The 22,164-nt window shown below is 34.7% G+C and overlaps 2 protein-coding genes across 3 annotated transcripts in view; both read left to right on the forward strand.

The window, feature by feature from the left end:
* Window positions 1–20,994, forward strand: part of LOC125670136 (uncharacterized) — a 48,553-nt gene extending 27,559 nt beyond the window's left edge. For both annotated transcript variants that reach the window (XM_048905122.2, XM_056162645.1), the window contains exons 17-23: window positions 4,047–4,175; window positions 7,788–7,906; window positions 11,227–11,359; window positions 13,485–13,601; window positions 15,006–15,149; window positions 17,235–17,315; window positions 17,800–20,994. In XM_048905122.2, the coding sequence (XP_048761079.1) occupies window positions 4,047–4,175; window positions 7,788–7,906; window positions 11,227–11,359; window positions 13,485–13,601; window positions 15,006–15,149; window positions 17,235–17,315; window positions 17,800–18,654 (1,578 nt within the window). In that variant the 3' untranslated portion in view covers window positions 18,655–20,994. The remainder of the gene's footprint in view (window positions 1–4,046; window positions 4,176–7,787; window positions 7,907–11,226; window positions 11,360–13,484; window positions 13,602–15,005; window positions 15,150–17,234; window positions 17,316–17,799) is intronic.
* The window catches only part of LOC125670090 (uncharacterized), a 675,065-nt gene that overhangs the window by 159,983 nt on the left and 492,918 nt on the right, over window positions 1–22,164 (forward strand). The window lies entirely within an intron of this gene.

Below are 22,164 nucleotides of genomic sequence, written 5' to 3' on the forward strand. Positions count from 1 at the left end.
TCCATTTACATCATCATAACTGTCATCAATAAACAGAGGTATATACACATATACAGTGTCCATTTACATCATCATAACTGTCATCAATAAACAGAGGTATATACACATATACAGTGTCCATCATCATAACTGTCATTAATAAACAGTGGTATATACACAGATACAGTGTCCATTTACATCATCATAACTGTCATCAATAAACAGTGGTATATACACATATACAGTGTCCATTTACATCATCATAACTGTCATCAATAAACAGTGGTATATACACATATACAGTGTCCATCATCATAACTGTCATCAATAAACAGTGGTATATACACATATACAGTGTCCATTTACATCATCATAACTGTCATCAATAAACAGTGGTATATACACATATACAGTGTCCATCATCATAACTGTCATCAATAAACAGAGGTATATACACATATACAGTGTCCATTTACATCATCATAACTGTCATCAATAAACAGTGGTATATACACATATACAGTGTCCATCATCATAACTGTCATCAATAAACAGTGGTATATACACAGATACAGTGTCCATTTACATCATCATAACTGTCATCAATAAACAGAGGTATATACACATATACAGTGTCCATTTACATCATCATAACTGTCATCAATAAACAGTGGTATATACACATATACAGTGTCCATCATCATAACTGTCATTAATAAACAGTGGTATATACACATATACAGTGTCCATTTACATCATCATAACTGTCATCAATAAACAGAGGTATATACACATATACAGTGTCCATTTACATCATCATAACTGTCATCAATAAACAGAGGTATATACACATATACAGTGTCCATCATCATAACTGTCATTAATAAACAGTGGTATATACACAGATACAGTGTCCATTTACATCATCATAACTGTCATCAATAAACAGTGGTATATACACATATACAGTGTCCATTTACATCATCATAACTGTCATCAATAAACAGAGGTATATACACATATACAGTGTCCATTTACATCATCATAACTGTCATCAGTAAACAGTGGTATATACACATATACAGTGTCCATCATCATAACTGTCATCAATAAACAGAGGTATATACACATATACAGTGTCCATTTACATCATCATAACTGTCATCAGTAAACAGTGGTATATACACATATACAGTGTCCATCATCATAACTGTCATTAATAAACAGTGGTATATACACATATACAGTGTCCATCATCATAACTGTCATCAATAAACAGTGGTATATACACATATACAGTGTCCATTTACATCATCATAACTGTCATCAATAAACAGAGGTATATACACATATACAGTGTCCATTTACATCATCATAACTGTCATCAATAAACAGTGGTATATACACATATACAGTGTCCATCATCATAACTGTCATCAATAAACAGTGGTATATACACATATACAGTGTCCATTTACATCATCATAACTGTCATCAATAAACAGAGGTATATACACATATACAGTGTCCATTTACATCATCATAACTGTCATCAATAAACAGTGGTATATACACATATACAGTGTCCATCATCATAACTGTCATCAATAAACAGTGGTATATACACATATACAGTGTCCATTTACATCATCATAACTGTCATCAATAAACAGAGGTATATACACATATACAGTGTCCATTTACATCATCATAACTGTCATCAATAAACAGAGGTATATACACATATACAGTGTCCATTTACATCATCATAACTGTCATCAATAAACAGAGGTATATACACATATACAGTGTCCATTTACATCATCATAACTGTCATAAATAAACAGCATTTTAGATTTTTCACAACATACTTGTAATCTACTATTAGATACAACCACTTTTCAAGACATTTAAAAATCAATTTAGTTATGGAAAAATACAGTAAAAGATGGTTATAGTGATTCTCTGGGGCCAGCAAAAAAAAACCCAGTTCATTATAACCACACTTCAATATACAGTAAAACATGGTTATAGTAAACCTCCAAGGCCAGCCAAAAAAAAAACAGTTCATTATAACCAAACTTCATTGCACAGTAAAACACAGTTATAGTGAACCTCCAGGGCCAGCAAAAACAGTTCATTGTAACCAAACTTCATTGTGAACCTCCAGGGCCAGCCAAAAAACAGTTCATTATAACCAAACTTCATTATACAGTAAAACACGGTAATAGTGATTATCCAGGGCCAGCGAAAAATAGTTTGTGATAACCAAACTTCATTATATTTAATAAAATTTTCGTTATTTTCCTCTCATAGATATCAATTCACAGTACATACATGTATATAATTATGTAAGTGTGAATTCATCATAAACATGGCTTACAGTAGTTTATCTTTAAATAGCTTGACCATTGACATATTTAAAAAAAAAAATTGGTTGCCATAGTAACTAGGTTGGGGCTTTAATGATCTCCTCCTGGACAGCAGAGAACATTGTAATATGGAAAATAAAAACCTACCAAAATTGTGAAATTCATGGCTCCTGGGTCTGGTGCTAGGGTGGGGCTTTGTGAATTTTATAGTGAACATGTCTTATTGTGTCGCCTGCGTTACGCAGTGGCGACATATAGGGATCACTATCCGTCGTCTTGCGTCGTCGTCTGGCGGCGTCGTCGTCACAAAAAATTTCTGTCACAGTTTTCTCAAGAACCACATGGGGCAACTCCCTGATATTTGGCACAGAGCATCAGTGTGGCCAACTGTATTGTGTAAGACATTTTCGAATCTGTCGCTTATCAACTTCCTGTTTGCCGGGACTTAGAATTTCTTACAGCAAAAAAATTTCTGTCACAGTTTTCTCAAGAACCACATGGGGCAACTCCCTGATATTTGGCACAGAGCATCACTGTGGCCAACTGTATTGTGTAAGACATTTTCGAATCTGTCGCTTATCAACTTCCTGTTTGCCGGGACTTAGAATTTCTTACAGCAAAAAAATTTCTGTCACAGTTTTCTCAAGAACCACATGGGGCAACTCCCTGATATTTGGCACAGAGCATCACTGTGGCCAACTGTATTGTGTAAGACATTTTCGAATCTGTCGCTTATCAACTTCCTGTTTGCCGGGACTTAGAATTTCTTACAGCAAAAAAATTTCTGTCACAGTTTTCTCAAGAACCACATGGGGCAACTCCCTGATATTTGGCACAGAGCATCACTGTGGCCAACTGTATTGTGTAAGACATTTTCGAATCTGTCGCTTATCAACTTCCTGTTTGCCGGGACTTAGAATTTCTTACAGCAAAAAAATTTCTGTCACAGTTTTCTCAAGAACCACATGGGGCAACTCCCTGATATTTGGCACAGAGCATCACTGTGGCCAACTGTATTGTGTAAGACATTTTCGAATCTGTCGCTTATCAACTTCCTGTTTGCCGGGACTTAGAATTTCTTACAGCAAAAAAATTTCTGTCACAGTTTTCTCAAGAACCACATGGGGCAACTCCCTGATATTTGGCATAGAGCATCACTGTGGCCAACTGTATTGTGTAAGACATTTTCGAATCTGTCGCTTATCAACTTCCTGTTTAGTGACAAAAACCATTTCAATAATTTACTTTTTCAACATTATACGTGATATATTACATATAGAATGAACTAGCAGGCGACACATGTCTTCCGGGGAAGACTTAATACTGCGTCTTATTTTCTGCAGTTCAGCAAGTAAAATACATTAATTTGTCAGTTTTGAACAAACTCTAGCAACACTCGATAGATTTTGGAAAATACTTCAAACACTGTATGTTGTACCATTTACTTCTTAGTTAAAGTCAATAAAAAAAACCTTTGAGATTTAAACATTTACAGTATCATGTGTTTGCTTGTAGGAATATTTATACCAGTTAGTGTGTTTAGAAGACAGTTACAGACTCAGCTTCTGCTTGTAGGAATATTTATACCAGTTAGTGTGTTTAGAAGACAGTTACAGACTCAGCTTCTGCTTGTAGGAATATTTATACCAGTTAGTGTGTTTAGAAGACAGTTACAGACTCAGCTTCTGCTTGTAGGAATATTTATACCAGTTAGTGTGTTTAGAAGACAGTTACAGACTCAGCTTCTGCTTGTGTGACTGGAAAGTGTTTGATGTCCTGTATAACGAGGAATACAGCTCTAAATTACTGGAGTACTGGAGAAAGGTAAGCATACCTGTCAACATGAAAATGCAGGTCAATATTTAAATAATTCAGTGGAAACTTATCATAGGGTCAATATTTAATGTCATATACTGGGTATTGATTTTGCGGATTCTGCACTATACGTATGATGTCACAATAGCTGATATCAACAACTGGTCCAAAAAACCATATCAAATATCAGACTGGTGTGCAAAAGTGCATATCAACCTGGAAATACTGTATTTGCTCGTAACAATCAACATATCAAAGTTTTAAACATGGTACAGTGGAACCCCGTTATTACGTTTTCCATTTTGTCACGATAAAATAACGTAATACCGGGGACAACGTACATGTAATAAACGTTCCCAGTGAAATCCGTTAAAAATATCATTTGGAAATTGTATATCGTCCGTTGGTACTCCGTGAAGGGGTGTGTGAATATATCTTTACTGTTTCTTTGTTTAAAAGACTATGATACTTTGTTTTATTTACATCTTATCTTTAATGTCCGTAATCCTTCATGTTCTTATCCCTTTTCTTTATTTCTGGTGTAGGATATACATAAAGATGTTTTGATAAATGTTGCTTTTTCTGCATTTGTTTGGACCGCCATTTTGTTCAACTTTAAAACAATGCGTTCATGTAAATTTCTATCAATAACTCGTTTTGGTTCATATTCAACATTCGTATTAAAAAAAATAACAAAACATCGTTTTACTAAGTTCTCTAATTACACAATAAAAAAAAAATCCCACCCCAAAACAACAAAACTATAGACACAAAACGCACACGATACCCAACACTTACACACTTTTCTCACCAACGATAAACACGGAGAACAATTTAAGCGCAATCCACATAAAAAAAATATATAATGATGCACGAAGATTTCATTTATAACGCTAAATGATGGCACTAAAATCACATACGCATCAAGGGATTTTAGAATATTAACTGAGGTAAATGTCGTACATGAATCGGTCGATATAACACAGGACAGTTTGATTGGTGTATGTATGGACGAGATTTACGAACACCCAAGCTGCATGTCCAAACAACGGACAATTTTTTAATTGAACACCTTTAGTCACTATGTCCAAGCAGTTACCCAAGCGGTTTTAACATTGCTACGATAAATCTTGTCTTTCATGTTTGGTACCAAAGCTGTCCGTAAATAGAGTTTTAATAGCGAAGGTAATCACACTATATGCTGAACACTCAGGTGGTTGAGAAATTATTTCTTCGATTATCAAAATATGAAAAATGAAGTAAATTTCATAGAGTACAATGTTTAAATAAACATTATTTAATTGTTTATCACTGGCTTCGATACGGGGTATTCACCTGTATTGATGTCGCTAGATCTATCGAAGCGTGATCAGTCAAGCGTCTCTAATCCCCAAACAGACCAGGAAATTTACGTGGTGACTGCCTCAGGCAGTCAAGGTGTGAATGGCTTATTATTTTGAGAATCATTATTGAAATAATTAGGGGTTTATTATGTTTTTGTCAGAATTTTTACAACGTAATACCAAGTCCCGGCATCTTAGGACAACGTAATAACGAGGTCTATTTTATATAGGTTTGTTAAGAAATGGTTTTGTGCTTTGAAATTCCAATGTAATATGCGGACTAACGTAATAAAGGGGTAACATAATAACGGGGTTCCACTGTATATCAATTCATCAAAGTTTTTACTGCAGTAAATCAATGTATGAGAGTTTTTATCATAGTTAGTCCTAATTAATGTATCAAAGTTTTTACCATAGTTAATTATATTTAATGTATCAAAGTTTTTAGCATAGTTAGTCAATGAATCAAAGATTTACAATTGTAGTAAATCAATGTACATAGGTTTCTACCAGAGTTAATCTTTGTATCAAAGTTTTCACCAGGATAAAGTAATGTACCAAATTTACCTTGATGTACCTTTTAAATGCAAAGAAGTAACTCACATGTGATTTAAAAAACTAATATTTATAAAATCAGCTCCCGGACTCCATATCAAATTTAAAAAAAAAAAAAGCATGAAAAAGTGCAGTATATGATATTATTATATGGCTAATAAATAGTCTATTATAAAATCTGTGTAAAATCTAGAGAATGTTAGCGTTCAGTATCCTGAGAATTTATTGAACGCTAACTTTGCATTGTGTAAATTGTGTGCGCCCGAAACATTCCGAGTATGAGCGTTCAATATTGACATTACCGCAACGACGTAAACAAGCCAAAATGGCAAGCGACGGTCCTCTGAATCTGACAGAGCTGGTATTTGATATCATATTCATTTATTTAAACAAATTGTTTTACTGTACATAAATTATGATGTCCCCATTCACAAAATCAGTTTGCTTCATGCATTAATGACGGGTTTAATATTGAACAGTTAAGAAATGCATGTTGATATTGCACACCTTCACCGTAGATGCCAATATTGATAAATTCTCATCTATTTTAGAGTATTTTGAGTGAAAAGGAATATGATTTAACAACTAAATACTTTAGCTATATAATTAAAGGGTTATTGAACTTATATTGGTGAATATTGGCACTCGTTGGCTGTCAAAATGCATTCACAAGCTCTTGCATTTTCACAGCCAACTCATGCCAATATTCACCAATATAAGTTCAATAACCCTATAAAATTAAATATTACATGCCAAAATTCATATCATATATCAGCCTTTGGGTCCCATATCAGCCTTCGGCCCTCAGACTGATATGGGGCCACTTGGGCAGATATGATATGGATTTTAGCATGTAATATTCTCTATTCATTATACCTCTATAGTGAATTCTCAATTCTGATTGGCTGATGGGAAGTCTTTGGAATTCAATAATGACTTCAATATGCATTGTTTACTGCAATAATGCTCGTGCATTAACACCATTATATTGACTGTTCATTATTATTAATGACCACTGAAATTTTACCGTGAATGAATTGATTGGAAATAACATAGTAAAAGCAATGGTTATGTCAAGTGAATCAAACCCTAATCTTAGATAGACTTCTGGTAGATAACAAGTTCTGTTTGTTATGCAGACACTACGTCATCATTTTGTGCACAATTTGTGTCATGTCAGGATCTCTACTTTAAACAAATAGCCTACATAGGCTACATGTCTTATCGCCGAGATAGTTTGATTATCTTTACATCTAACGTTACAGAAGTAGGACTTTTATCAGACGTAGTATTATACTAAAATTTTGTAATAAACCAGTTTTCTATTTCTGAGGTGAAAAAAGATCCTTTGAATTATCATTTGAATTTTAAATTTGGTGCACAATACCACATCCACGGTAGAGCTTATAGCCTACTTCATGACAAGATCAACTCACAGACATTGTAGAAATCTCTATGTAAATGTGTGTTACAAATGCAGGATGTACATGCAGTATATCAGTCTGGGTTTAATTCTATATCGATGTAATGAAACAAAACCAGTGATCAGATCAACATGGGAAATTGCCCTTGATCTGGTCCACTCAGTGACCTGATGCTGCTGCACAACCTTGGTCAGGTCAGGTCACCCAACCTTATGACGGGTGATTAATTGTATATTAAAGTAATTTAGTAGAGACCTATTAAACGTTGATAAATTTTAGTCTATTGTTTCAATGATTAGGTTGGGAAGACCACGGAGATGATAACAATGTATGACAGATTCCTGAAGAAGTTCGAGGAGGATGAGACGGTGGATGAAGAAGCCATTTCTATCCGATATGAAAAAGTCTGCAGAGTTGTGTAAGTCAAGAACTTAAAGTGTATCAAGTACAGTAAAACAGTTACAGTGAACACACTTATAATGAATTCACACTTACAGTAAAACACGGTTACAGTGAACACACTTATAATGAATTCATGGTTACAGTAAAACACAGTTACACTGAACACTCTTATAATGAATTCACGCTTATAGTAAAACACGGTTACACTGAACACACTTATAATGAATTCACACTTACAGTAAAACACGATTACAATGAACACACTTATAATGAATTCACACTTACAGTAAAACACGGTTACAGTGAACACACTTATAATGAATTCACACTTACAGTAAAACACAGTTACAGTGAACACACTTATAAAGAATTCACACTTACAGTAAAACACGATTACAGTGAACACACTTATAATGAATTCACACTTACAGTAAAACACAGTTATAGTGAACACATATAATGAATTCACACTTGCAGTAAAACAGTTACACTGAACACACTTATAATGAATTCACACTTACAGTAAAACACAGTTACAGTGAACACACTTATGATGAATTCACACATACAGTAAAACACAGTTACAGTGAACACACTTATAATGAATTCACACTTACAGTAAAACACAGTTACAGTGAACACACTTATAATGAATTCACACATACAGTAAAACACGGTTACAGTGAACACACTTATAATGAATTCACACATGCAGTAAAACACAGTTACAGTGAACACACTTATAATGAATTCACACATACAGTAAAACACAGTTACAGTGAACACACATATAATGAATTCACACTTACAGTAAAACACGGTTACAGTGAACACACTTATAATGAATTCACACATACAGTAAAACACGGTTACAGTGAACACACATATAATGAATTCACACATGCAGTAAAACACAGTTACAGTGAACACACTTACATGTATAATGAATTCACACTTACAGTAAAACACAGTTACAGTGAACACACTTATAATGAATTCACACATACAGTAAAACACGGTTACAATGAACACACATATAATGAATTCACACATGCAGTAAAACACGGTTACAGTGAACACACTTACATGTATAATGAATTCACACTTACAGTAAAACACAGTTACAGTGAACACACTTATAATGAATTCACACATACAGTAAAACACGATTACAATGAACACACATATAATGAATTCACACATGCAGTAAAACACGGTTACAGTGAACACACTTACATGTATAATGAATTCACACTTACAGTAAAACACAGTTACAGTGAACACGCTTATAATGAATTCACACTTAGAGTAAAACATGGTTACAGTGAACACACTTATAATGAATTCACACTTACAGTAAAACACAGTTACAGTGAACACTTATAATGAATTCACACATACAGTAAAACATGGTTACAGTGAACACACATATAATGAATTCACACTTACAGTAAAACACAGTTACAGTGAACACACTTATAATGAATTCACACTTACAGTAAAACACGGTTACAGTGAACACACTTATAATGAATTCACACATACAGTAAAACACGGTTACAGTGAACACACATATAATGAATTCACACTTACAGTAAAACACAGTTACAGTGAACACACATATAATGAATTCACACATACAGTAAAACACGGTTACAGTGAACACACATATAATGAATTCACACATGCAGTAAAACACAGTTACAGTGAACACACTTACATGTATAATGAATTCACACTTACAGTAAAACACAGTTTCAGTGAACACACTTATAATGAATTCACACATACAGTAAAACACGGTTACAATAAACACACATATAATGAATTCACACATGCAGTAAAACACAGTTACAGTGAACACACTTACATGTATAATGAATTCACACTTACAGTAAAACACGGTTACAGTGAACACACTTATAATGAATTCACACATACAGTAAAACACGGTTACAATGAACACACATATAATGAATTCACACATGCAGTAAAACACGGTTACAGTGAACACACTTACATGTATAATGAATTCACACTTACAGTAAAACACAGTTACAGTGAACACACTTATAATGAATTCACACATACAGTAAAACACGATTACAATGAACACACATATAATGAATTCACACATGCAGTAATATACGGTTACAGTGAACACACTTACATGTATAATGAATTCACACTTACAGTAAAACATGGTTACAGTGAACACGCTTATAATGAATTCACACTTAGAGTAAAACATCGTTACAGTGAACACACTTATAATGAATTCACACTTACAGTAAAACACAGTTACAGTGAACACTTATAATGAATTCACACATACAGTAAAACACGGTTACAGTGAACAGACATATAATGAATTCACACTTACAGTAAAACACAGTTACAGTGAACACACTTATAATGAATTCACACTTACAGTAAAACACAGTTACAGTGAACACACATATAATGAATTCACATATGCAGTAAAACACAGTTACAGTGAACACACTTACATGTATAATGAATTCACACTTACAGTAAAACATGGTTACAGTGAACACGCTTATAATGAATTCACACTTAGAGTAAAACATGGTTACAGTGAACACACTTATAATGAATTCACACTTACAGTAAAACACGGTTACAGTGAACACACTTATAATGAATTCACACATACAGTAAAACACGGTTACAGTGAACACACTTATAATGAATTCACACATGCAGTAAAACACAGTTACAGTGAACACACTTATAATGAATTCACACATACAGTAAAACACAGTTACAGTGAACACACATATAATGAATTCACATATGCAGTAAAACACAGTTACAGTGAACACACTTACATGTATAATGAATTCACACTTACAGTAAAACACGGTTACAGTGAACACGCTTATAATGAATTCACACTTAGAGTAAAACATGGTTACAGTGAACACACTTATAATGAATTCACACTTACAGTAAAACACGGTTACAGTGAACACACTTATAATGAATTCACACATACAGTAAAACACGGTTACAGTGAACACACTTAAAATGAATTCACACATGCAGTAAAACACAGTTAGAGTGAACACATTTACATGTATAATGAATTCACACTTACAGTAAAACATGGTTACAGTGAACACGCTTATAATGAATTCACACTTAGAGTAAAACATGGTTACAGTGAACACACTTAAAACGAATTCACACTTACAGTAAAACATGGTTATAGTATTTTCTTTAAAAATATTTCATGTGTTATCAAATAAGAAGTTGAACAACCATCTGCTCTTCATCTTAAAAATCATTTTGAGTTGGGTATTTTTCCTTCAGGATTCAAGCAGGCAAATATCAAGAGGCACTAGAACTACTGAAAACAGCTCTGAAAATCGAGGAGAAGGAGCTGGGAGCCAGGCCCCACAGAATGGTGGAACTGTATGCCCTCATGGCTGAAATTTATGATGAGGTTTTCTTTTATACTGTAAACATATTACATTTGACTGTGCATTCTTTAAGCACCTTTGGTGGAAGGGAGCTCCAGTGATGTTGGTAAATGTTTGGAAATATTTCAGTTTAGGATGGAAAAAGTTGCTGTAAACTTGTTTTCCACTATACATGCTTCGTATTAATAGTTTATTATATATCGGATATGGGATGCCATTTTCAAAAGTTTGCTCTTAATTCAGAAGCAATAAAGTTTTAACATTCAGATAATTACATTTGTATGTCTTCCCTCTTCCAGGGGGAGACATATTGTTTTTCCTACATTTTGTCCGTCTGTCTTCACAAAATCTTGTGAACACTTCTTCTGGTGTGTGGCTTATCCGATAGACTTTACACTTTGTACAGTGTTTCATTGCCATATGTAGATGTGCATATTGTTGGGGCATGAAGAATAAGGATCTAATTGTTATTCTTAAAGTTATAGTGGATCTAAGAGGGGTGGGGGTGTATAATAGCTGTGAACACTTCTCCAATATGGCTTATCTGGTAGACTGGAAACTTTGTACATTTGCAGATGTGCATATTGTCAGGACAGGAGGATCCAATTGTTATCCTTAAAATCATAGTGGATCTAAGTGGGGTGGAGGATGTAAAATAGCTTGTGAATACTTCTCCCATAATTATGTCTTATCCGATAGACTGGTAAAATGCTTCATTATCATTTAATAATGTCCACATTGTTCTGACCCAGGGATCTGATATTTTCCTACTATTTACAGTGAATCTTACAGCTTTTTTTCATTTAAAAGGGTATGTTCACTTTCCTACTGGTACTTTAGCATAACAGTTATTATACCCCCCGCAACAAGTTGTGGGGGGGGGGGGGTATACTGGAATTGGGTTGTCTGTCTGTTCGTCTGTCTGTCTGTCCATCTGTCCGTCTCTAGACGCAATGGTTTCCGTGCTCTAAAGCATTATCCTTCCACCTACCATCACCATATCATATATATGGACTACCCATGGGATGAAGATGTTCCCTATCGATTTTGGGGTCAAAAGGTCAAAGGTCAAGCGCACTGGACATTGAAGTAGCAATATGGTTTCCGGGCTCTAAAGCGTTATCCTTTCCACCTACAGTCACCATATCATACATATGGACTACCCATGGGATGAAGATGTTTCCTATCGATTTTGGTGTCAAAAGGTCAAAGGTCACGCGCACTGGCCATCGAAGTAGCAATATGGTTCAGTTTGTCATGCCATTTGTTTTTTACACTCAGAAAAGAGGTAGTTTATACCTATTACCAACACCCTTTGGGAGATTGGGGTAAGCGGGGGGTATTCTTAGTGAGCATTGCTCACAGTACCTCTTGTTATTTTTGTATCATATACAACAATGACATTGGTCACATCGATGTTGAATCTTTTCTCCATATTTTTCCTCAATGCACAAAGTGCAGTTCATAATGTCTAGGTTCCTGCTCATGCTTTCTCCTCCGCACCATGCAATACATTAAGGAGAAGGGTTGTGATTTAGAGCACTTTCAATGGGTGAGCTGAGGAGACATTTTTCAATTACCAGATTGTCCGCGTTTAATTTCTACCAAAATTTAAACATTTTATTTAGATGTACACTGTACATAGTGTTCTGAGAAATAGTGACAGTCAATAGAGATTGTTATAAAAAATCTCCAAATTTGTATTCCTACTGTCAATTTTATTCATAACATCTAAGGTAGCTCATTACACCAAACCTTTCTATGACACAATGTCAATAGATGGTGATTTAAATGTTTTGCGAAATTATTTGTATCGATCGATTTGTTCATTTATCATCGTGGATCAGTGGATGAAATATCTGGTAAGTGAACCACAGATCCCGAGTTAAAATCCTTCTCCAGTCTTTTGTTCATATAAATTGAACTAAATTTTTGAAAATCATGTATTTCAAATCCAATATTGGTTATTTTCCGCCCTTTTGACATGCATACTTATTACATATCATCATATCTTTCATTATCAAATCATCTTGTGCTGATTTGAGAAACTCTTTAAAAGTGTAGTGAGCAACCTTAATAAATGATGTAACAATAAATTATTGGTATTCAGGTGTGGAACAAATATGAAGTTACATTCTTTTCCTTCAGAAACTGAAACTGAACGACTTTGTCAGTCCCAGTCAGATACCGGACCTTAGAATGACAATACATTACGGAAAGAAGTCAATAGCACTTAGGAAATCCTTACCAGGAAATTATCACAAGGTAAATACATTTAAACTTATTGTAAGCAGGAAATTTCTTTGGGAAAAGAAAGCAATTACTGTAGATTTCCCATGGCAGAATAAGATTATGCATGTATGTATACGTACACACAAAGTAGAGTAGACATATTGTCTGTGATCTGTCTGCCTTTTTGTCTGTCCACAACTTTGATCTTAGTCATAATCCTGGAATTACAAGATAAAAAATTCATACCCAAGCGAACCAAAAGTCAAGTAGTTCAAAGCTGTGACTCAGATAAGGTCAAGGTTATTTATCAAGTTAAGGTGAAATTTGCCATATTAAATGAACTGGGTTATGCTTTTGGGTGTGGGGAGATGACATTGTTAAATTCAAAATCGCAGGTATCTCGATGTATTTTGGCCCATTTTCCATTTATTTCTCTGTTCATATCTCAAACCATGGTCATAATCTGTAAACAACACAAGCTAGCAAACATCTCCAATCGTGGTCATAATCTGTAAACAACACAAGCTAGAGATGTCTCAAACCGTGGTCATAATCTGTTAACAACACAAGCTAGAGATGTCTCAAACCTTGGTCATAATCTGTAAACAACACAAGCTAGAGATATCTCAAACTGTGGTCATAATCTGTAAACAACACAAGCTAGAGATATCTCAAACTGTGGTCATAATCTGTAAACAACACAAGCTAGCAAACATCTCCAATCGTGGTCATAATCTGTAAACAACACAAGCTAGAGATGTCTCAAACCATGGTCATAATCTGTAAACAACACAAGCTAGCAAACATCTCAAACCATGGTCATAATCTGTAAACAACACAAGCTAGAGAACATCAGTTGAAGTGAAAGGACAGATAAAAATCTTTTATGTCAGACGAAAGTTTAAAGAAATCATATTTAACTTTTACAAGGTATTCAAGATATATACAATTGTGTAAATGTATGTGTCTAGTCAAGTGAAAAGTCCAAGTTGACATGATGAAAGTTAAGAACAGACAAAGACACAGACATACTGAAAACAATATGTCCTGTGACTGTCTATCTCAGAGGCATCAAACATTGCTACTGTAGGACAGACTGAAAACAATATGTCCAATGACTGTCTATCTCAGAGGCATCAAACAATGCTACTGCAGGACAGATATAAAACAATATGTCCAGGGACTGTCTATCTCAGAGGCATCAAACATTGCTACTGTAGGACTTGCTGCAGATCTGTAGCTCTCTGGGAAAATATTGGGACTATCTGGTTCCAGAGAGCTACAGATCTATGGCTACTGTAGGACTTGACCACATTTGTATTTCACAGATGCATTGTGTTTTATAGTATAATTTGAAAATATTATGAATAATCAGCAATATACAGAATTAGAAAAAAAATCATTAAATAAATCATATTCATCCATTTTGATTTACAGTTTAAGCTTGGTATGAGTTTTATGAAGTTGGCTTTTAATATGGAGAGCTGGGAGGCCTGCGGAGGGGGACCTGAACTATCAGGAGAAGAGGCCCTAGCAGTGGGGAATAAATACATTGACAAAGCACTAGAGATATTTGAGGAGGTATGTTGGAAAAATGATTTCATCATGGAAGTAAATGACATTTCCTCACAGTCAACATTCCTAAGTACAAAGAAAACAATTCAAACAATATTTATTTAATAAATTGATGGAATTGGGTAGCAGGCTTAGTCTGTATGAACCCCCTCCCTGATGTGATTGGGTAGCAGGATTAGTCTGTATGAACCCTCTCCCTGATGTGATTGGGTAGCAGGATTAGTCTGTATGAACCCTCTCCCTGATGTGATTGGGTAGCAGGCTTAGTCTGTATGAACCCTCTCCCTGATGTGATTGGGTAGCAGGATTAGTCTGTATGAACCCTCTCCCTGATGTGATTGGGTAGCAGGATTAGTCTGTATGAACCCTCTCCCTGATGTGATTGGGTAGCAGGATTAGTCTGTATGAACCCCCTCCCTGATGTGATTGGGTGGCAGGCTTAGTCTGTATGAACCCTCTCCCTGATGTGATTGGGTAGCAGGATTAGTCTGTATGAACCCTCTCCCTGATGTGATTGGGTGGCAGGATTAGTCTGTATGAACCCCCTCCCTGATGTGATTGGGTAGCAGGATTAGTCTGTATGAACCCTCTCCCTGATGTGATTGGGTGGCAGGCTTAGTCTGTATGAACCCCCTCCCTGATGTGATTGGGTAGCAGGATTAGTCTGTATGAACCCTCTCCCTGAAAATTGAAAGTTGTAATTGAAAAAAGGAACATTCTACCATATAGCATGTTACATTGATGGGATGTATTTTAACTTGTTTGATGATACACTTGTAGGTACCAAAGTACCAAATAATAGTCACTAAACTTGAGCCTTCTCATATTTGAATGGTACATGTAGATATAATTTAAATCATCAAAATAACTGAAATTAGTGCTTTACCTATATTGTTTAAATTTGCCAAATTTTAATTACACCCACCAAAATATCTTTATACAATGATGCATGTAAATGCATTTCATTGATTATAAAATAAATTATATTTCTCTCATTCAAGAGGCCATATTATGCATTTGAAATCCAATGGTTGATTAAAATTCAAATGTGCTTAAGGAGGAAAATTTTAAATGGATAAAAAGTGGAGGACATGTACAATAAATATTTTGAAATTGAAAACTTTCAAATTTACTTTTGGAGGAATGCTACACTAGAGAATTTTGATGTAGATAAAAAGTGGAGGATATGTACAACAATATTTTGAAGTTAAAAATTTTCAAATTTACTTTGTTTTTTCAAAAAATACAGTTTTAGTAGAAGTAATCTGAAAATTTTTAAAACCCCTGCTGGACTCGAACCTGTGACCTACAGTTCAGCAGTCGGTATGCTAACCTACTCAGCTAGGTATTTGAATTAAGAAGGAAACGTCAGATATTGCTAATATTGATTTTTCATCCATGTTTTAAAAGGAAGTCAGCCATTATAACGATATAGAGCACCTCTTTAGTCCAGAAATGCAATTTTAGTAGAAAGTAATCAAAAAATTTTAAATAAAACTGCTGCTGAACTCGAACTCACAATCTGCAAATTGGAAGTCTACACATTAACCTACTGAACTACCCAGCTAGGCTATTCAATTTTGAAGGAATATACAAGAATTACTGATATTTATATTTGCATGCATGTTTTAAAAGGCAGTCAGCCATTATGATGATGTATTCATCCTTGAAAGCCATTTTGTTAACATTCACATAATGTATATCTAGTATTTAGGGCTATACTGTAGAATCATTTAAATTTGTGGGGGCCAATTTTCGTGGATTGCTGAATTTTTACGGGTTCGTGGGGACGTAATTTCGTGGATTTATATATTTCTAAGAAAGATAACTCTGGAATGTAATTATGATTCTTTATTCGTTGAGGATGTAAATTCGTGGATGAGGGGTACCCAAGAATTCCACGAAAATTGAGCCACCACAAATTCTAATGATTTCACAGTATGGACAATGGATATCAAGCTGAATAGCTCAGTGGTCAGAGTACCTGACAAGTAATGCAAGGGTTTTGGGTTGGAATCCCAGTCCAGCCACAATTTTTCTCCTTTTATATGTTACAATGTACATTTAATATATTTCTAATGATTGATATAGCTGAACGACATGGGACATTATGCAGAGGCTCAGATGACCAAAGGCGTGTTAGCTCCGAGGGGGAGTATGGAACAGTTAAAGGTGAGTATTTTCTGATTTAACAACTACGCTCACAGCAATCACTAGAGGTGTAACAATACGGCGATATATCAGTCAAATTGATCGCCACAGTAATAGCTAGGCTTGTGTGTTGTAGCAGTCTATCTCCAATGTGTCATTTTAAAGAAGACGGTGGATACATTTTTTTCCCTGGATTTTTCATTTTAATTGATAAAACTTCAGACTCCTGTGGTGTACCTATACATAAGATAGCAATTCATATTTAGATAGGCATGTTAAATCACAGCTCTATGGTTGTGAAGACTTCTTTTAGAATTGCTGTATTTCATACGGATTTTTTTTATTATAAACTTGAACAAGACTGTACTATCTGACATTTTCTCACCATCACCTTGTAACCACCAAACAAGAGTGGATCAAAGATCAAAAACAAACTTTAGGTATAGAGAATAAGTTTCACATTGCTGGTGGATCCACCACACATAAACTATTTTTTCTGTTGTAGTTGTACAATACTGCTAAAGATCTATGTATGCAGATGTACGGGGAGTATCACATCTTGACATCTAGACTGTACATTAACATTGGCATCGTGTATGAGGACAATAATGACTTTAAAAAGGCATACGAGTATTTCAAAAAATGGGCACGAGTTAGTGAGGAAATTTTGGGCCCAGATCATCCTAAGACTCAGCGAGCCAAAGGTGTATTACGTGAAACACGATACAGAAGAATAGCCAAGAGTCTCGGGGAATTAGAGGCGGGGGAAACTTTGGACAATACAGAGGTGGATTCAAATGAGGATCCTGATGAAAGTCTAGAGCAAGACAGAGCAGATGTGGAAAACTTTCAGTCCACACATTCAGACTTGGAGCGATACTGTGAAGATGACATTGATATCAATGAAGGACCCACTCTAAACAACAGTGGTAGTAGTGCTAGTATAGAACAGAATAACAATAACGACAATGTCCAGTCCTCAAATGTAGACAGAAACACGGAGGAAAATTCCCAGGCATTAATGAATGGCTATTCTTCTGAATTGCCAGTCAATTCAAGTAGCAATGACGACAGTAGTGAAGATATGCATGATGATCAGTCAGAATTATATGCTGAGGATTATATATTAAATGCAGTCAGTGACCCTGTGATAGAGGAATTCAATGTAAATTTAGAGGACAGTGAAGATGAAGATGATATTGTTCAGCTTGCAACACAAGAATTGAATATTGGTAATATAGAAGCTCTTGGAGAGCATGACAACAGATATGAAGATATGTGGGAGGGGCATGAGAGTAGTGATCCGGAGGAGAATGAATCGGATCCAATCAACAGACAGCTCACCAGGGATAGGAATTGATGATGTTCATTTCTGTTCAAAATGATTCATTGATATGAACTTTTGCAGCTTGCATGAGCTTAACACACAAGTGAGCTTTTCTGATTGAAATAGTGTCGCTTGGCTTTACACCATTTCATCTTTCTCTCAATGAAAATCGGCACAATACATCATTAGGTAAAGGAGATTCAATTTTTTTTTAAAAAGGCATCATCATATCTTGGCAGAGATAGATTATAGAAGAATTCATTACTGTATACTGTAATGAAAATAGGACAAGGCCACTTTAATACCAGTGGGCGAACTTTTCCTGATGACGATCCCGGAAATAGGTGTTGTAAAGTAAAGCATTTTGGATATACAGATGTTGATTTTTCTCAAGTCAAAAATAATATCTAGTCATCTTCATGTCTTTTAGATTTTAAAATATTTTTTCAAAACAGTATTTTTAAGGCCATAATAGGGTTTTAAATTTTAACATAGAAGTATATCAGAATCTTAAAAAAGTTTTCTTCTAAATAACCAGGCCATTCTTTGAATAGCAGGATGTTATGGAAGTGTCCCCAATATAGTGCTGGTTCAAACGTTTTGAATTGGGGCTACAATACGAGTGCAAGATATACAGAGAAAGAAATCTGTCAAATCTCTTCTCTGCAAAGACGTAAAACATGCTTATAACAAAGTGCTGGGAACGAACAACTTTAATTTGGTATAAACATAGGGTGCACTTGATTCGTCTACACTGCTGTATACCCACTGTAGTCAGTTTACACCTTTAATCAAGTACAGTTTGGTGTAGTGTAGTGTATTCAATATGGACGTTCAGCAGCTGAGGAGATCCTCATTGGAGAATTAAGGATCGTAACTCAAATGAAGTACAAACTGAATAAGTATTTGAATTTTAAGATTTTTCTTTAGGGAAATGTATTTTAATGTGCATTTATAAATACCTCAGGTCATATTTCAATACTATTTATTGATTATTTGGCGGTAAACTTTTTTGATGAGTGTACGAAATAGTACTAGTAATCATTTGTTATATCTAATAAGTTCATGATGTCTTTTAAAACTACAGGGAATGGAAATTACTTCACTGTAAGAATGAATTCATTATAAGTGTGTTAACTGTAAACCGTGTTTTACTGTATGTGTGAATTCATTATATTAAGTGTATTCCCTGTAACCTTTTACTGTATAGGGCTATATAATTTCAACATGCATTGCACTTCTTCTGTGGTCACAATATGGGGTGCAAAGGTTTTACATTTGACAATGGACTAAAATATTGATTTGACAATGGATAGAATGCATAACAAATAAATTTCTGTAGACATTCAGAAACAAAAACAAGACTGCAGTATACAGTAGATACACACAATAAAGTTTGCTGAAATCAAGGTCATTACACACGTCAGTTAAGTACCTCCACGTATACACTGTGCTCAATCAGGTCACATTTACCAACTGTTACATTCATCTATCTATTTATATATATATGTTGAAATCAAATCAGAGAGTGTGTTAGAATTAATGACTTCCAGAGAAGTGTATACTGATGTCCAACAGTGAGCCTTGGTTTCTCTACAGTGAAGTAGGTGAGCAATGTGGCCCATGGGCCTCTTTTTTATGATAAATACATGTATTATTGCCTGTAAGAGCCTATGAACAAGGACATTTGAGTGAGTGTTGTGGCACGGTTTTTAGTGATAAACAATGGAAAAATTATGTAATAAGTAAATTTATAGGAATGTATGTATAGGAAGGGGAAGTAACATTTAACAGGGTAATGTGTTATCATGAACAGAGCTTGGGGACTGAAATCATCCTGCCTCTCATTTATGTATTAGTAACAAATTGAATATTCAAAATCAAAGCATTTAAATATAAAAAAGAATTATTTCGACATGATGATTAAAAGTCATTCAATTGTGTGGTAAATTTTAAAACCATCACATTCAAAAAGCTTTTCAAATAATCGAATGTGTTGTGGCTTAATTTACATTTATTTTGGAAATGATGCCTGCATATTCAAAAGGATATACCAATTAAGATCATCAAATTTAATTTGATTAGCATTCTTTGTGGAACCTTATGCTTCTTGCCAATAGAGACCGTGATAAAGCATTGAATGACGAGTTTGCTTTTCATGTTTAATATCGTTCTAATGGTGAAGACTGGGCAATAGATGTGATATTTTGTTGAAATCAGTGACTGTTTTGTGATATACTCAATGTAAATTACCCCAAAATATTGCGAAGTGAATTTCCCTTACTTTCATTATATAAATGGAATGTTTATTAACATTATAATTCTTTTATCATGTTTATAGCAGAAATAAACTGTTGTTTTATCTTTATTAAATTTTTATCTTCTCATATAATTTGAGTTTATGCTTTAGCATGACAAGTAATAAAACATTGTCACTGCCATGCATTTACTTTTGCGTGGAATTTGGAAGCATCTTTTGTCAGTTGACTTGAAAAGTTGGCGATATGGACTTCATATTTCACATATGTATTTCTTGTGACAATAAATATCTCTTTTGGTACCAAAATGTTTAACTTTGTGACAGTTAACTACTTTTGAAAAACCATAACTTTTGAATGGTTAGTGATAGCTAGGCTTTCAAATTTCAATGATTTCGTTTTGTACCACGATTACTTTAATGCCACTTGGGAGCATCAGCGTTTCACAAACACATCTTGTTTTTCATTTGTGACCTGTTATTTCAGTATTGGGAACTTGAATTTGAGATTAGGCAAGACTTTAACACAAAACCTTTTTGACCACTGCATGGCCATTCAGACCTCGATGTCTGGACTGTTTACAAGACCAATTAGAAGTGTTTGTAAAACACTATGTCCCTGATGGAAATGAAAGGTCTTGTCATAAGGAATCTATAAACAAAATATGTAATATATTTCTTAGGAAATCTTCTTTACCTCTGAACATCAAGGCAAAATGTTTGCATAATTATAATGAACATGGACCCCTCTACCATCCTAGGGTGGTAGAGGGGTCCAATGAACATGGACCCCTCTACCATCCTAGGGTGGTAGAGGGGTCCATGTTCATTATAATTATGCAAACATTTTGCCTTGATGTTCAGAGGTAAAGAAGATTTCCTAAGATATATATATGACCAACTTATCTCCACTTTGGGGCATGGACCTTGAACCCATATGCATTTCAGTCTTAGTATGGTGTTCATTATATTCATGCCAAAAGTTTGATTGCTTGATGTCCAGAACATTTTCCAAGATACATGTATAATGCATTTTCAATTCAACTCAGGTGACCTAAATATGAATTTTAGAAAGCCATATATTTCTTTTAGTTCAGGAGGTAGGTTTACTTGTCTTAAAAGTAGTACAAACTTAAAGGTCAAGAACTAATATACGGTGCTCCCTCGATATATTGCCAACTTTTGTTCAAGACGAATTTGGGCAATAAAGCAGGGGTGGCATTATAAAGAATTAACCATTATGGACAATTCACTGTGCAATCATAAGAAATTCAATATCATCAGTT

This window comes from Ostrea edulis, chromosome 4 (genome assembly GCF_947568905.1).
Source record: "Ostrea edulis chromosome 4, xbOstEdul1.1, whole genome shotgun sequence".
Lineage (NCBI taxonomy): Eukaryota > Metazoa > Mollusca > Bivalvia > Ostreida > Ostreidae > Ostrea > Ostrea edulis.